This window comes from Anastrepha ludens, chromosome 5 (assembly GCF_028408465.1).
Source record: "Anastrepha ludens isolate Willacy chromosome 5, idAnaLude1.1, whole genome shotgun sequence".
Classification (NCBI taxonomy): Eukaryota; Metazoa; Arthropoda; class Insecta; order Diptera; family Tephritidae; genus Anastrepha; species Anastrepha ludens.
The window spans coordinates 35,884,360-35,899,597 of NC_071501.1; the positions used below are offsets into that span (position 1 = coordinate 35,884,360).

The following is a 15,238-nucleotide window of genomic DNA, read 5'->3' on the forward strand; positions in this document are numbered from 1 at the left end:
TGACCACCAGAAGGCAGCACCCGCCACGGGTAATGGTTTGGGCCGCTGTAACTACAGATAGGCGCTCTCCAATCGTTTTCAACGCGCCTGGCGTCAAGGTAAATGCGAAATATTATCGGGAAAGTATTCGGAAGGTTGTTTTGAAGACGTGGGTGGCTTCTTTGGGCCATTTTTGAGAGCAAGGTCCGAACTATAAAATTCACCAGTCTCGAGGCGCTGCAAAAGCCATTGTCCGCGAGTGTGCCAAAATACCCGCAAGTCACATTCAAGGCAAAAGGTGGTCATATCGAGTAAAAGTAAACTGATTTTTAATTTTGTATTATTTTCACATTGAATTGAATTATTTTTACTTTGAATTGAATAAAGTAATTTTCCAAAGTAAATTTACGGAATTTGGATTTGTTTACACTTCGAGTGCCGGACCCTGTAAGCACCCCGGTTGTAAGCATTTCTCGTTTACTACCGCCAAAAAATTGGTCATCTTTCCGTTTAGGGCACTGAAATTTAATTTTGCACCTATCCGTACATATTAGGGCGGGTCGATTTAAAAACGCTCATTGCTCTGTGAAAATCGTATTCTAGGGATCAAAATAAGAAACTTTGCCGAAGGAACCATACCTCTAAAACGAATTCTGATATCCCCCAATTTGGGTCGAACGAAAAATCCCACTTTGACCCATTTAGAGTGCTCCAATCGAGTCCAAATGTATGTCCGACCCCCACTAACTTTGGACGGCCGATCCACCCATGCCAGTGGCACACCCCCTGGAACTCCCCTGGGGGGTTCCCCATACAATCATTTCAAAATATCACCATTATTGGCCTTTACATGAGAAAAGAAACTAAAAAGTTCGACCCAAATTGGGGGACATCAGAATTCGTTTTAGAGGTATGGTTCCAAAGTTTCTTATTTTGATCCCTAGAATATGATTTTCAGAGCAATGGGCGATTTTTTTGCCTCCCCACAAATCGACCCGGCCTAGTACATATTATATATAATAATATATATTTTTGTTTAAGATTGAGATTTTTTAAACTACTAGCTAAGGAATAGTATAACTATGTAGAACCGTATGAATAACCAAAAATCAGTATAGTTGTGTACTGATCTCTGTGCACTTGAAATTTGTTGCACATGCATATGACTTTATCTTAAATAAGTGAAATCTCAATTTGTTATTATTTAAAAATTAAATTTATGCAACCGAGGGTTTGAGTATACGCACAGTCAATGCTTAATAGCAGGATTTTCATAGGCAATCCTGTAGTAATTACGGGATTCTCATATTTGTCTTTTTGCTGAATTGTAATTACTATTCACACTCAGTCCTTATGCGTTTGTGGTTGTTGTATTCAGAATTTTAATGACCAACAAAGTACTCGCACTGGTATATGCGTAAATTTTCAGCATCGCGTTATAAATAGTCATCGTCTTGAACGGAATACCCAGTAAGAATATGCGCCACTTCTTAACCCTAACACCCAATCTACCTCGTTTTGACGTATTCTTCGAACGAAAACACGCTATCTCTTTCGCACGCTCGATAGAATTACCGCGAACTCCCTTTTTTTTGCATTACAATGAAATTAGTGGACATTTTCTGGTATTTTATGTTGAAAAATGAAATAAAGCAAAATAAATAAGATGTCTGTCTACATACTCTGTTTTCCATTTTCGCAAAATATTTTTATGTATAGAATATCTACTTTACAAAAAAATCGTATCTGTATCAAATAAAGTGTGAGTGACTGTATATCCAACCACAATGCAGAGAAGCAGGGATATTTCGTTTTTTTTAACACGCTCTACAATCCGCAGCACAGATGCCTACGAACCAATAGCAAAACTTGCCTAGGCTTATGAATTCGTCTTTAGTCGGCAGTGATACAATATGCCATGACGTCAGTGCTGCGAATAAATAATAAAAGATATATTCTCTACACCGCGAGTAGTGATGTGAAGCATTTAACGCGCCATATATAGCGACTGCTATAGCCGAATAGGTTCGGACTCGGCATAAAACTGTAGATCCCTACATTTATGGAAAATATCAAGACGCACATCACAGAAAAGAGGCAGAGCTTGGCTAAACACGGGTATATAAAATTAATAAAATTTAAAAACCAAATAAAAGAGGCGTTGCTAAAATGCATCTAACGGTATATTTCCAGATATTAGAAATAAACAAACCACGTCCCATCAAACATTTTGTGGTAGACTCAAGCCCCAATGTGTCTACCGAGGGGTAAAGGTACACAAATTAACTACAAAAAATCTGTCACGTGTAAGTGCATAAATTTTATAAAAAAATCAATAGTGGCAAAAATTGTTAATGACAACATTTTTTTTTACAATTGATACTCTCAATAAATTTCTGTATACATACATGCATACATATACAAACAAATCCAACTGTATAGCCTTTTTGAACTTCAATACGGGCATATTTGTATATACTTATATATATGCACGTACTTGCATGTCTCCCAAACATTTTAAATAAGCTTTTGTGCATGCTCTCCATAAACGCTCTGTTGTCCCCGATTAATCCTATTACTTTATGTCACAACACGTTTTGGATATTCTCCTTTTTTACTGATACACCCGTCAATATTAATTGCTTCTGAAACTTTTTGGCGTTAAGCGGTTTAGAAAACAACATAAATATGCTGAAATCTGCTTTCGGTATAAAGTAAATGCTGATTATTCAGAAAGTACGAAAATAAAAAAATAGCATAATAGCTTTCGAAAAGTAGAGGCAGCTAATGCTCACCATACCTTATTAAGCCGAACCAAAATTTAAGTTTCTTTAGGCACTAACGATGGCAATTTGTGTATCCTTATTTTTTGTTTTTCATTAGGTATACTATTATGTAATTCCCCACCAAGCACAGGACAAAGGGATGTCAAAAGAGTTGCATCAGTTAAATGGGAATTACTCTTGTTAAAAAATAGGTATATTATTTAGAAATTCTTCGACTACCAGAAAATTCAATAGTGAAGAATGGCTATTTATTTATGTACGGATGGGCATATAAACATATGTACATATATTACGTGAAATACATTACGTATCTTATGTACAATATTTTGTGTGAGTATTATTCTACAACAGGCAATGAGTTCTATAGATGGCAATACGAATGTGCGCGACAATCAAAGTTTTATTTATACAAGTTGGCGCAAAAGTAACCTTGCGATGTTTTTTGGCTGTAATTTAAAAAAAATCAAAAACTTTGATTCTTCTTGTGGATTATTTTTATTTGGTCTTTTAATTTTTTTTACATCAAGTCGAGAATATGATGTCATGTAAATGGCCGCCGCCACAGTTGATTGCCATTTGGGCCCTTTTTATGGCATTTTCCATCACTTTGGCCAAAACTTCCGGCGATAGGTCCTCACATTCTTGACGCATATTGTCTTTAAGAGCTGCAAGAGTCTTAGGCTTATTGACATAAGCCCGCGATTTCAAAAAGCCCCACAAAAAGAAGTCTGGAGCGGTCAAATCAGGCGATCTTGCTGGCCAGTGCAAATCGCCAAAACGGGAGCTTAGGCGCCCGGGAAATGTATCCTTCAGCATATCGGTTGTGGCACGTACAGTGTGTGCCGTTGCACCGTCCTGTTGGAACCACATGTTTTCCAATCCCAATTCATCAAGTTGTGGCAAAAAGAACTCGTTGATCATTGCTCTGTAGCGCTCACCATTCACAGTAACCGTTTGGCCCGCGACGTCTTCGAAGAAAAAAGGTCCGATGACTCCTCCAGCGAAAACAGCACACCATACAGTGACTTTGAGCGGGTGTAATGGCTCTTCGTGGATTACACGCGGATTTTCAGTGCTCCAGAAGCGTAAATTTTGCTTATTCACGTACCCGCCAAGATGGAAATGGGCCTCATCACTCATGATTATTTTTGATGAAAAATCATCTTCCTCTTGGTGGTGATTAAGGATGGCTTGAGCGTATGTTAGACGCGATTGGCGGTCAGCAGCTAACAGCTGATGCACCGTCTGGATTTTGTGCGAAAACATCTTCAAATCTTGTACCAAAATTCGCTGTAAAGACCGTCGACTGATACCCATTTGCATGGCACGTCGTCTGGTCGATGTCGACGGCGCTTCCATGACATCCTCGGCTACAGCAGCAATATTCTCTGCAGAACGGCTATTCCGGGGTCTGCCACGCCTGGCAGCATATCGTGTTGTGCCAGTCTCTTCGAGGCGAGCGGCTAAACGTCGCAGTGTTTCACCAGTAGGTGTTGGACGGCGAGGAAATCTGCGACGAAATTCACGTTGTGCCAAAGTCACCGACCGCTTATTGGTCAAATAAATAGTCAGCAATATTCCGCGTTCTGGAGCAGTGTAGCGTAACATTGTGTATTAACATGTATTTCGCATGTGTTTACTACACAAATGTCAAAACAGAACTGAGATTAGGGGCCAATCGCAAAATTTATAGCATTTTCTGATAAGAGGATTACTTAAGCGCCACCTGTTATAAAAAAAAAGTTTACCGTTACGAAGCAGTGGTAACTACGTTAATCTATGAAATAATGAAAGAAGTAATGGTTTCAGTTAAATAAGTAGGTACGAATAACTTAAATTTTAGTGTCTCAAAACTTTTTTTGACAAACTGTATGTAGTCGGGCGATGTCATGCTAGAATACGCGATCCTTTCGGTTGATCATTTCTGGCTACTTTAATTTAATTGAATTTCTGACCATTTTCGCATTATTTGTTGGTATTTGAAAAGCGTTGGCACTCTTCATCTCCAATCGCCAGCATAAGCTCCGGTAATAATAATATTCTCATACGCGATTGCTTACCAATCGTTACTGCCTGGTATTCTTGTACCCAAAATCTTGCGAGTAGGGGGATTGAGAACGCCTTTTCACTTGCCAGTAAGGAAAATAGCTGTTCACCAGCATTTGTTCATATAACAAAGAATTAAAAAGCGGAATTTTGAAAAATCTGACGGAAAAGAGTTCAACTAGAAACAGCATGCGAACATGCGAAAAGTAAGCAGCTACATTTAGATCCAGTTTTCCATTTTTTACTCTTTTTGAATTGCGCGCTATAAGAAATTGCTAGTTATTACAAGCTTTGCTAAGAATGACAGATTACATGATTGCAACATCCGTGAGAGTATTTCTGGTTTTGACATAACAATTGAAAAAGCGTGCGACGTTGTAGGAGAAATTTGCTCGTGAATACCAACAAAATTGAAAAACAATACAACAATAAAATGAATACAAAAATTCAATTATTAAGACAGCAAATAAGCAGATTCCAAAAGTATAATATCATATATGTACACTGAAAATGGATTAGCGGTACGCAGATATCGCCACTACTGTGTTCTCTCCACCAACAATTTTTGCGTACTTGTACCTTTTGTGAATTTGCGTCAGAGCGTTATCAAATTCTAAGAATTTTCATGCAACAGCAACAACGAAATAATCGAGCAAGTCTCGCCACTAGCGAGTATGGTTATATATATATATATATAATTGGCGCGTACACCCTTTTTGGGTGTTTGGCCGAGCTTCTCCTCCTATTTGTGGTGTGCTTGTTGATGTTGTTCCACAAATTGAGAGACCTACAGTTTTAAGCCGACTCCGGACGGCAGATATTTTTATGAGGAGCTTTTTCATGGCAGAAGTACACTCGGAGGTTTGCTATTGCCTGCCGAGGAGCGACCGCTATTAGAAAAATATTTTTCTTAATTTTGGTGCTTCACCGAGATTCGAACCAACGTTCTCTCTGTGAATTCCGAATGGTGGTCACGGACCAACCCATTCGGCTACGGCGGCCGCGAGTATGGTTATACCCCATTAAACTTGTATAACTCACTATCTTACACATACATGGAATTTAAGAGAACTCTATTCCCGCGTTACCAAGTTATGTCCGCTTATACCAGTTGCTTCATCTATTCGCCACTTGCCAAGGCCAATCTATTAAAGGTGGTATCGGTAAATCAGCTTGCCAACACTTGGCGAAAAGAAGAGGCCAAGATTCTCGTTTGCCAAGCAGTCCTGCTTTTGACTGAGTAGGCGCAAAAAATCCTCTTATTGCACATGGCTTATTGTATGGCACGGAAGCTTCGTAGATGTCAAAATTCGATGAGGCGACCTTTTCGCGAGTTCTGCAAAAGTTTAATGAACTCAATAATCGCATACAAGGAAAGATGATATGCACGATACTGAGACGTTAGTGTAGTGAATAAATTTACGGTGACTTCACTTACTAGGCCATACAGTAAGAATCTATCTAAATTAACCAGTTATAGGAGGGTTCGATGTTGTACCAGTGGATGATGGCACAGGCAGTGAACAGTCTGCTCTAACTCACTAATTAAGAAGGAGAAGAAGCGAAGGTGTAGACTGCTCCGAATGCCTTTATCGAAATCCATTGCAGACAAAGTCAGCGGCTTCCTGAGCATCGGGTAACTTTGGCTCAATTAAATAAATAAATAAATAATTGGCGCATACACTTCTTTTAGGTGTTTGGCCGAGCTGCTTCCCTGATTTATGGCGTACGCCTTGATGTTGTTCCACAAACGGCTCAATTACGGTCTGAATATTGTAGCAGGTTAATCTCCTACTCATCTAGAATCGACCCCGATTTTCTCAATGTATGTCTGGCATGGGAATGTACCCTGCACGATACTAACCACCTATTCACCTTTCCCCACAAACCCACTCGCATAACACATCTCTTCCTCTGGACCCAACCTGTTGACACAGCATGTTTTCTGGGACTACCGTTAGATGTGGTAGACGATGACGCTCGGTGAGTACACTGCACTAGCAGGGTCTAGTAAGCTGCTATAACAACAACAATAACTACTGCTCAAAGCTAAGATTTTCAAATAAAATAGTCGAAAGATATCAGACTGGTCTAGCTGGACTAGCTGTCATACAAATTATTCTATTGTTGTAACACCATAAAACATTCACTATAGGGGAAAATACATTCAGGTCGTTTCAATGTTTAAGAACCAGCTATCGTGAAGAGATATGCAGTTTGAAAATCAGCGCGAACATAAGCCCAAGGTAATGGAGATCGATTTGAGTAGCGGTCGATTCTTGGCAGTAATGGTAGGCCTCTGAATTTGATTCTGCCTTGAAAAGCTTTTCATAACAAAGGTTAGATCGAAGTGGTTGTCCTGTGGGACATACTCAGACCCATATCCCATTGTGATGCCGCGTGGGGAACCCTAACTCTCCATAATAAAAAACATATCTAAAATTGGAAGAGTTCAGCCTAAAGTACTTAAAGAATTCAGACATCTTAATGTAAAATTTTTTGCATATTTAAATTTTATTTTGTATAAAATAGTTAACACTTTGAAGTACATTTATTTTGGTATGTAGATTAAAAGTACTTTTTATTATAAGAAACTCGAAAAAATTATGAATTACAGAAATTTTTCAACTTCCATATCCTCCAAAGAAAGCATAATCTAAAGAAAACAGGTTTTCGCATGTCAGTGGGATCAGTGCGACTTCCCGAACCAACTCAGCAGTATATTTAAATAAATAATTCAAAAACTAGAATGTATCCGAATTAAAATATTGAAATATAGCGATTTGATTATTACAAATAATTTTTACGTATGATTGGGCTTTAGGCCGCAAAAATAATGATTGGACTTTTAAAATACAATTTTTGTTTTGTCTTACTTAGAACAACCATAAATGAATTAAATATTCGAATATTTTTAAATATTTTATTATAAGGTACCTATCCCCTTGATCATTGCCAACATGGAATCTATTATCTCCTCACCAGTGGGTATAATTTGTTCGGCTGGTAAGCGGAATCCACTCCATAAGTATGAACCCGAAGGACGCAATTCAAAGCAATATGAGTAGGGTACCTCCAACTTGCCATAAGCCCAATCAAGGCTGGCGCCCGCAGCGGGATATATGGCATCATACACGTTACCACCAGTATATCTTGTGCCATACCGTTTCGAAACAGCTGTCACTCCAACATCAAATACGCGCTTCAGGTCCTTATAATTGGGCGGCAGCTCACTGGTATGCCCATAAGGGAAGAGTAACAGTTGAGAATATGAATGGAATGACAAATACAAAACTAATTTTCCCCTCAATGTGCTAATGTAGTCAGAGAGCGTGCGCGTTTCAATCTCTGAGAATGCTCTTGGTCCGGCATATGTATCTGAGCAAGCATTACTGCTTGCACCGACTTCATTCCAATGGAAACCCCAATTTCGATTAGGATCTGCGCCAAAGCAGCCGTTGTATGGCGTACGCGTTTTACGCCACATGCGATTTGTGGTATGTGTATACACAAAGCCATCAGGGTTGGCATGGGGCACCACATACCAATCAAAACTCTCCGCCATCTTGCGCACATCCGCATTAGTGCTGGTGAGCAACTGATTAATGATGTAAGTTGTGGTAGCGGGACTAATCCACTCACGTGCATGCATGCCGCCTTCAAGGAAAATACCACGTTTTGTTGCACCATCGACACTACTGGCATACGAGATCTTTACGCCTAATATTTCACGTCCTTCATACGACCGACCCGCAACAAATACACTCACTTGCTCAGGATATTTTTCAGGTAGTGAACGCAACCAAGCATATGTATCGTTCAGCTCATGATATTCCGTCCAAGTGTATTCACCGCGTCTTCGATTGGGATCAGCTACGAGCTCTTCCAAATCCAAACTTTTCTGTGCATTCTCGTCCACCAATTCATATGAAATATCGCTTTGCTGCAGTGTAGCTAAAAAATCGGTGACACGTTGTGGTGCAACGAGGACATTAATTTTAGTACCCAAATAATGTACTGGATCCACAAAGAGTAACGAGTCACTAGAACCATCAAGCTCCTTGATGGTCTCTAACTGAGCTGCCGTCTGCGGTTGCAGCTGATAGACCTGATAGTTGTCGTACCGTATGCGCTCTGCAGTCCCTTGTTGAATGGTGGTTGCCAAGCCGATTAGAACTATCAGTACTAGTTGTTGCCACATGTTGCGTGTACCGAAGGTAAATGAACATGGAAGCCTATAGCGAATGCTATTTTATAGGAGTATCTAAACGCCACAGGGTGTCTTTGCGATGTGATAAGTACCGTGAAGCCAAAAAGTTGCTGGTTGCACGAAGCAATGAGAGTTAAAATTGTATTTTGAGCAAACACCTTTGGTGCCAATAGCGATTAGATTTGCTCACTCATGTATATGCAGCTGTGCAGTCGAACATTAGGGATGTTTTGATTTAGAGTTTAAAAATCTAAAATAATATAATCTCCTCTTTATGCCTTTGTGCTCAATATTTCAAGTGGATGGCTTGACGTTTTATTAAAGCGGATTTACTACAAAGCAGAGCGTAATGCAATTAATGAAGTGTGTCACGTAGCTATAGCTTCTTTTTCAGTACGCTGAATTGGCGACCGCCGCACAGTGCGAATTTTTCGACAAATTTTCTTCATAAATCCTAGAGAAGGCAATTATTGACCGATTTTAATAATGTTTTTCTTAAAATGCCCCTAAATGATTTTTCTTAAAATGTTCGTAAATGAGTTTGTGTAGCCCAAATTTCAAATTTTTGATTTATTATATCAAATCAAACCCTTGATATAATAAATCAATTTTATAAAAAAAATCAGAAATACTTTAAAAATAAAAAAATGTTTGTATTCAAATTCGATTCGATTTTTAAGAGAAAATGTGAATTTTGTTCAAACCTTTAGCTGACTTTCATGTTTAAAAGAAATTTCACCCTAACTCAGTCAATTTGACCCCGCAAGGGCAAACTGGCAACGAATTCGGACTCAGCAACCCCAAAAATGTAGAGTAGAATGGGGTAAGATAGGTATGGGGGCACAATAGGTAGGTGGGGGTTTCGTCGCACTGTTTTTGCAGAGGTCACTCGTCTTATGTGAATTGAATACGTGGTGGGGAACAACGTTCGCGACTGTCATTTCGGCCGTCACCATTGATTAGTTATCCTAGTTCTGGCGTCGTTTTGTTTTTTGTGAGCTTTTCTCCGACATAGCATTTTTTTTATTCTACGGTGCAGTGCATTTAATGTGTGTAAATATTTGTCAGGTGGGTTTTATTTTACGTAGAAAATAATGCTGAACACGAATAATGTGTTAGTTTTTTGATATTTTTGTTTTTAAAAAAAATATCGACACTAACATAAAACATGTGCTTGGGGGCACTATAGGTCAGCCGTCTGTGGGCATTATAGGTCACTACTTTTAATTGAATAAAATAAATTTTAATTGTTTTTGCAGCAAAATGGTGCGTAATTATGTGCGAAAAACGCCGAAACGAAGTGAAGAGGACGTAAAAAACGCAATCGCGGCAGTCCGAGATGGCGCTAGTGTTCGATCAGCCTCTAAACAATTTAAAATTCCGTTCGAAACATTTCGTGCTCGCGTGATGAATTAAAGAAAAATTCCTAACTTTTATAACATGTGCAGTGTTCATACTCTATAAATAAAAGTTAAAACGTTAATTTCTAAGCCATGTACATCGTTGTTTTCCCCTCACATATAGTGACCTATCGTGCCCCCCGATTTTGAAAATATCGAAAAAAAGTACCTTTGTCTTATTGAATGCAGCTTCCAAAATATTTAGCCAAACATAAGTCAGTATAACCAAAATGTTAGCAGATAAATAACCTTTCAAAATCCTGCTTATTTTTCAAAATCAATGCAAAAACACCGTAGCAAGAGCTCTCCAAAAAAAAATGACCTATCTTACCCCATTCTACTCTAAGTATCAATTTTTTTATAATTTTCCGTTGAATGTTCTAGGTTTGTCCTTGAAAAAAATTAGTTTTTAAATTTTTAAGTACTTGCCGGAACGAGTTACCGTTGGCTACAATGCAAAACCTGATTTGAATACATACAATTTTTTGTTTTGCAAGTTTTTCTGAATTTTTATAAAGATTAAAAAAAAATGAAATTCGAGTCTAAACAATCTCTTCCAAAATCAATTACGAGCATTTTAAGATAAAAATTATTAAAATTGGTCAAAAATCGAATCCTGAATCCATTTTTGAACAAAATTTGTCAAAAAATCCCCACTGTGCGTCTTAGCCGAATCGGTTGGTGTAGGTATGAATACTATTCGATGTGTCTGTCAAAAAAAAAGCTATTCATAAAAAGCGTCTGATCAGGTACTTCTTTGCTTGTTTTATATAAAAAAAAAATCTATACAAATACGGACACTCCTCATACATATACAGACTTGAATAAACAGAGATAAATTTATTGCTTTACTATTCCGCTGCTGCTACAACTCCGAAATACAAAGTTTCTCGGCTATCTTTTGGTAAGCGTAATTGCACATGGTAGTTAAGGAATATGTTAAAAGAAACCGTTCGTTCGTTTCATGCTACGAATAAATAATATACTTATGTACTTGGTTGGTTGGTTGGTTTAAGGGTGACCCCGCATCGGAGTGCCACATAGACCGCAAGTTGGGTCCGTTGTGTTGCCCTAGAGCTCATTATGTTATATGATTTCCCCACCTAACCGAGATTTTTATTGTAGATTTTGGTCAAAGATATTAATTCGTTTCGAGAATTTGATGAGAGATTCGATTTTCAGGTTCGAGAGTACTGAAAGATTGTCAATTGTTGGAGAGCCAAGAAGAGCGAGTCGACTTCTGGCTAGACCGGGACAACTGCACAGCAAGTGTCTGCTCGATACTTCCTCATCTTCATCCTCGCAGTATCTGCACAGGTCGTTTTGAGGAACCCCGAGCCGACGTGCGTGAGTGCCCAAAAGGCAGTGACCGGTGATGAGAGATATTATATGCCTTAGTTCGTGTTTCGAAAGACTTATAAGGGTTCTTGTCTGTTTCAGATTGTAGGATGGCCTGATTTGTCTGGTCGTTACGCAAGTAGTTTCCACTCGCCACCTCCGATCAGCAATGCTGTGAAATTCTCGATCAATGAGCAATTTGCATGTTGAGAGCGGAATGTGGATTGTGGGTAAGTTACTAACATTTGATTGCGCAGCTCCAGCTCTTGCGAGCTCATCAGCTTTGCAGTTACCTTCGAATCCACTGTGACCCGGTATCCAGATAATTTGGACAGAATTCTGAACACTTATCTCGTTAAGAGATAAGAGACAGGATCGAACCACATCTGAGTGGGTATAAGAGGAGCTGAGTGCTCGAACGGCCGCTTGACTGTCGGTAAAAAAGCGGATATCCTCTAGTGATATTCTATTTTCTAAGAGAGTTTTCGCAGCATACCAGATAGCGCATACTTCCGCTTGGAATACGCTACATTAGTCGGGTAATCTAAATGATAGATTGATGTGAGGGGAATTGGAAAAGATTCCAAATCCCACTTTGCCGTCTTGTTTTGAACTATCTGTATATATAATCAGAGGGCCATCGATTTCGGTAAGATTTGTCTTCCATTCTTCCCTAGTTGGGAGTGAACAGGAGAATAGCAAAGGTGGTGATGGAAGACTTACATGATAGTCTATGTCGGAAGAGATAACAGTGTTCCTGTTCAGTATGGCCGAATGGCCGAGATACTTAATCCATTTCGATATAGCATTCATGCGTGTCGCTGCTTTCGCTGCAATCGCTTTGCCAGCCAGATCGATAGGGAATAAGTGAAGCAACGTGTTTAGAGCCTTAGTAGGTGTTGTACTTAAGCATCCTGTTATCAGGAGGCAGGCTGTTCTTTGAACTCGATCAATTGTGGCTACTCTACACCGTTTTTCGAGTGCTGTCCACCATACAACCACACCGTAGAAGAGTATCGGTTTGATGATCGAGGTATATATCCAATAAATGATCCGAGGTGAAAAACCCCAGGTTTTGCCTATAGCTTTCTTACAAGTATAAAGAGCTATGAAAGCTTTTTTACATCTGTTTTCGATGTTCAATTTCCAACTCAACTTCCTATCTAGAATAACTCCTAGATATTTAGCTGAATCAGATAGGAGTAATGATTCCCCTTTTAAAGTTATTGTTTGCAGTGGAGGAGATTGTTGTTTCCTATTGAAGAGAACAAGATCTGTCTTTGCTGGATTCGCATTTAGTCCGCATTCGGTGCACCATTTTGACAGAATATTGATTGAGCGTTGCTTGAGCTCAGTGAGGGTATTCAGGTGTTTGCCTGACACGCAGAGAGCAATATCATCTGCATAGGCTACAACCTTGCAGCCTGCTTTTTCGAGATTTCGAAGCAAACTGTTTACAGCGAGATTCCAGAGAAGGGGTGAAAGTACTCCGCCTTGAGGAGTGCCTTTGACGGCGTACATTCTCATGCGGCTTAACCCAAGCTCTGAAGTGATTATTCTATTTTGGAGCATTTGTTCGATCATCTTTCGGATGGAGTAATTGATACCCAATTTGGCAATTTCAGACAAAATAGCGTTGGGTTCAATATTATTAAAAGCACCTTCTATGTCCATAAATGCGACAAGAGAGTACTCTTTATTGTGAAGGGAAGTTTCCACTGTTTGCACCAGTAAATGAAGTGCCGTTTCAGTCGATTTCCCTTTAGTGTAGGCATGTTGTGCCTCAGAGATCAACTTATGTACTTACATATTATATTTTTTTTTCATAAATTGTTAATATAATCCTTTAAGCATATGTCAAAAAAATTTTAGAACGTAAATTTAAGTATTTCTTATGTTATATTTAGATCGTCAACCGTGACGACTCTATTCCTTGCGTTCGAGCGCTGAGAAAGGTATAGTTGCGTTGTCGACTTTAGACGCGCTTTTCTCAAAACTAAATTTTTCGAATTGGCGTACACGACAACTCGAAAAATTATTGACCGATCTCCCTGAAATTTTGCGCACATCTTTTTCTAAGCAAAAATAGTAGGAAAATTCGCCAAAATGTATTTTATTCCGTGATTTTTTTCCATTCATTTAGAAATTATGATATTATAAAAAAAAAAAAAAAAATTGGTTTTTTGTATTCAAGTCACTGACGCCGATGAGAAGCCCCGCTGCGACCTTTCCGGAAGAATTGAGTGTATATCCGCCATTTTAAATCAATTTAAATGCTTAAAATAAAAAAAAAATTTAATTATTTTAATGTATAAACAAACTAAATTTTGAAGAAAATATACTGACTTCTTCATTTTAAATAATTTTAATGAAAATCAGTTTACAGGTATCTGTCCCCCTAAAATACTTTCTAGATGGACAGAAAAGTGTGGTCTAGGAGTCAACCCAGGCAAAGTACAACTCATATTCTTCACTAGGAAACATAGAATCCCTCAGTTAAGTCCAATTATGCTCTTGTGATTTCGGAAGAAACCAAGTATACATATATATATATATATACAATATAATTGGCGCGTACACCCGTTTTGGGTGTTTGGCCGAGCTCCTCCTCCTATTTGTGGTGTGCGTCTTGATGTTGTTTCACAAATGGAGGGACCTACAGTTTAAAGCCGACTCCGAACGACAGATATTTTTATGAGAAGCTTTTTCATGGCAAAAATACACTCGGAGGTTTGCCATTGCCTGCGGAGGGGCGACCGCTATTAGAAAAACGTTTTTCTTAATTTTGGTGTTTCACCGAGATTCGAACCAATGTTCTCTCTGTGAATTTGTGAGTCTATCGAGGACATGGGGCAGCAACTTTGCAATTCGGCTATGAAAAATTTCATGAAAAGGATATTGTCCTGTAAGCGTGGTCATGGTGGTCATTTGCCTGACGTTATTTTCCACTGTTAACGGCATACCTCCCTCTTTATAATGAAATAAACATCCGATGATTTATATTAAAAAATAGCATTTTTCTTTGAATATCAAAATAATATCTCTTATTAAAAAAACCCTTTACATTATATATATGTATATATGTATTGCATAAACATATATTATTAAAAGACTAAACCTCTCTTTAATATAACATAACAAATCGGCCTGATTTTTACTTGTTTTTAAATCTTACTGGGTCACAAACAGGAAAAGAGAGTATTGCATAGGCCTTCAGTTTTCGCTCCTCTTGCTACACCGTGTCTTATTCAAGAATTTGGTTCACAAAACTTTATCGAGATCAAAATAAGATTACAGTAGATTCTGTTTTTATGCGGTACATACGTTCCGCAAGAAACAGCATTTAAAAAAAACAGCATAAAAAAAGCTACCAGTTCTATAATAAAACTATAGATACGTTTCAAAAGTGCTAAGAACCGCATAAATCTGAAATAATGTAATAAAATCGCATAAAAAAAGGGTACTAGTCCCATATTATA

At 38.5% G+C, this 15,238-nt stretch overlaps 2 protein-coding genes across 2 annotated transcripts in view; one reads left to right on the forward strand and one right to left on the reverse strand.

The window, feature by feature from the left end:
- LOC128864650 (sodium channel protein Nach) overlaps positions 1-15,238 on the forward strand; it is a 47,195-nt gene that overhangs the window by 27,366 nt on the left and 4,591 nt on the right. The gene's annotated exons all lie outside the window — the stretch shown is intronic.
- On the reverse strand, positions 7,319-9,012 carry LOC128864602 (zinc carboxypeptidase A 1-like). Its single transcript, XM_054104355.1, has one exon. It carries the CDS (start codon positions 9,010-9,012, stop codon positions 7,738-7,740), a length of 1,275 nt encoding a protein of 424 aa, XP_053960330.1. The 3' UTR covers positions 7,319-7,737.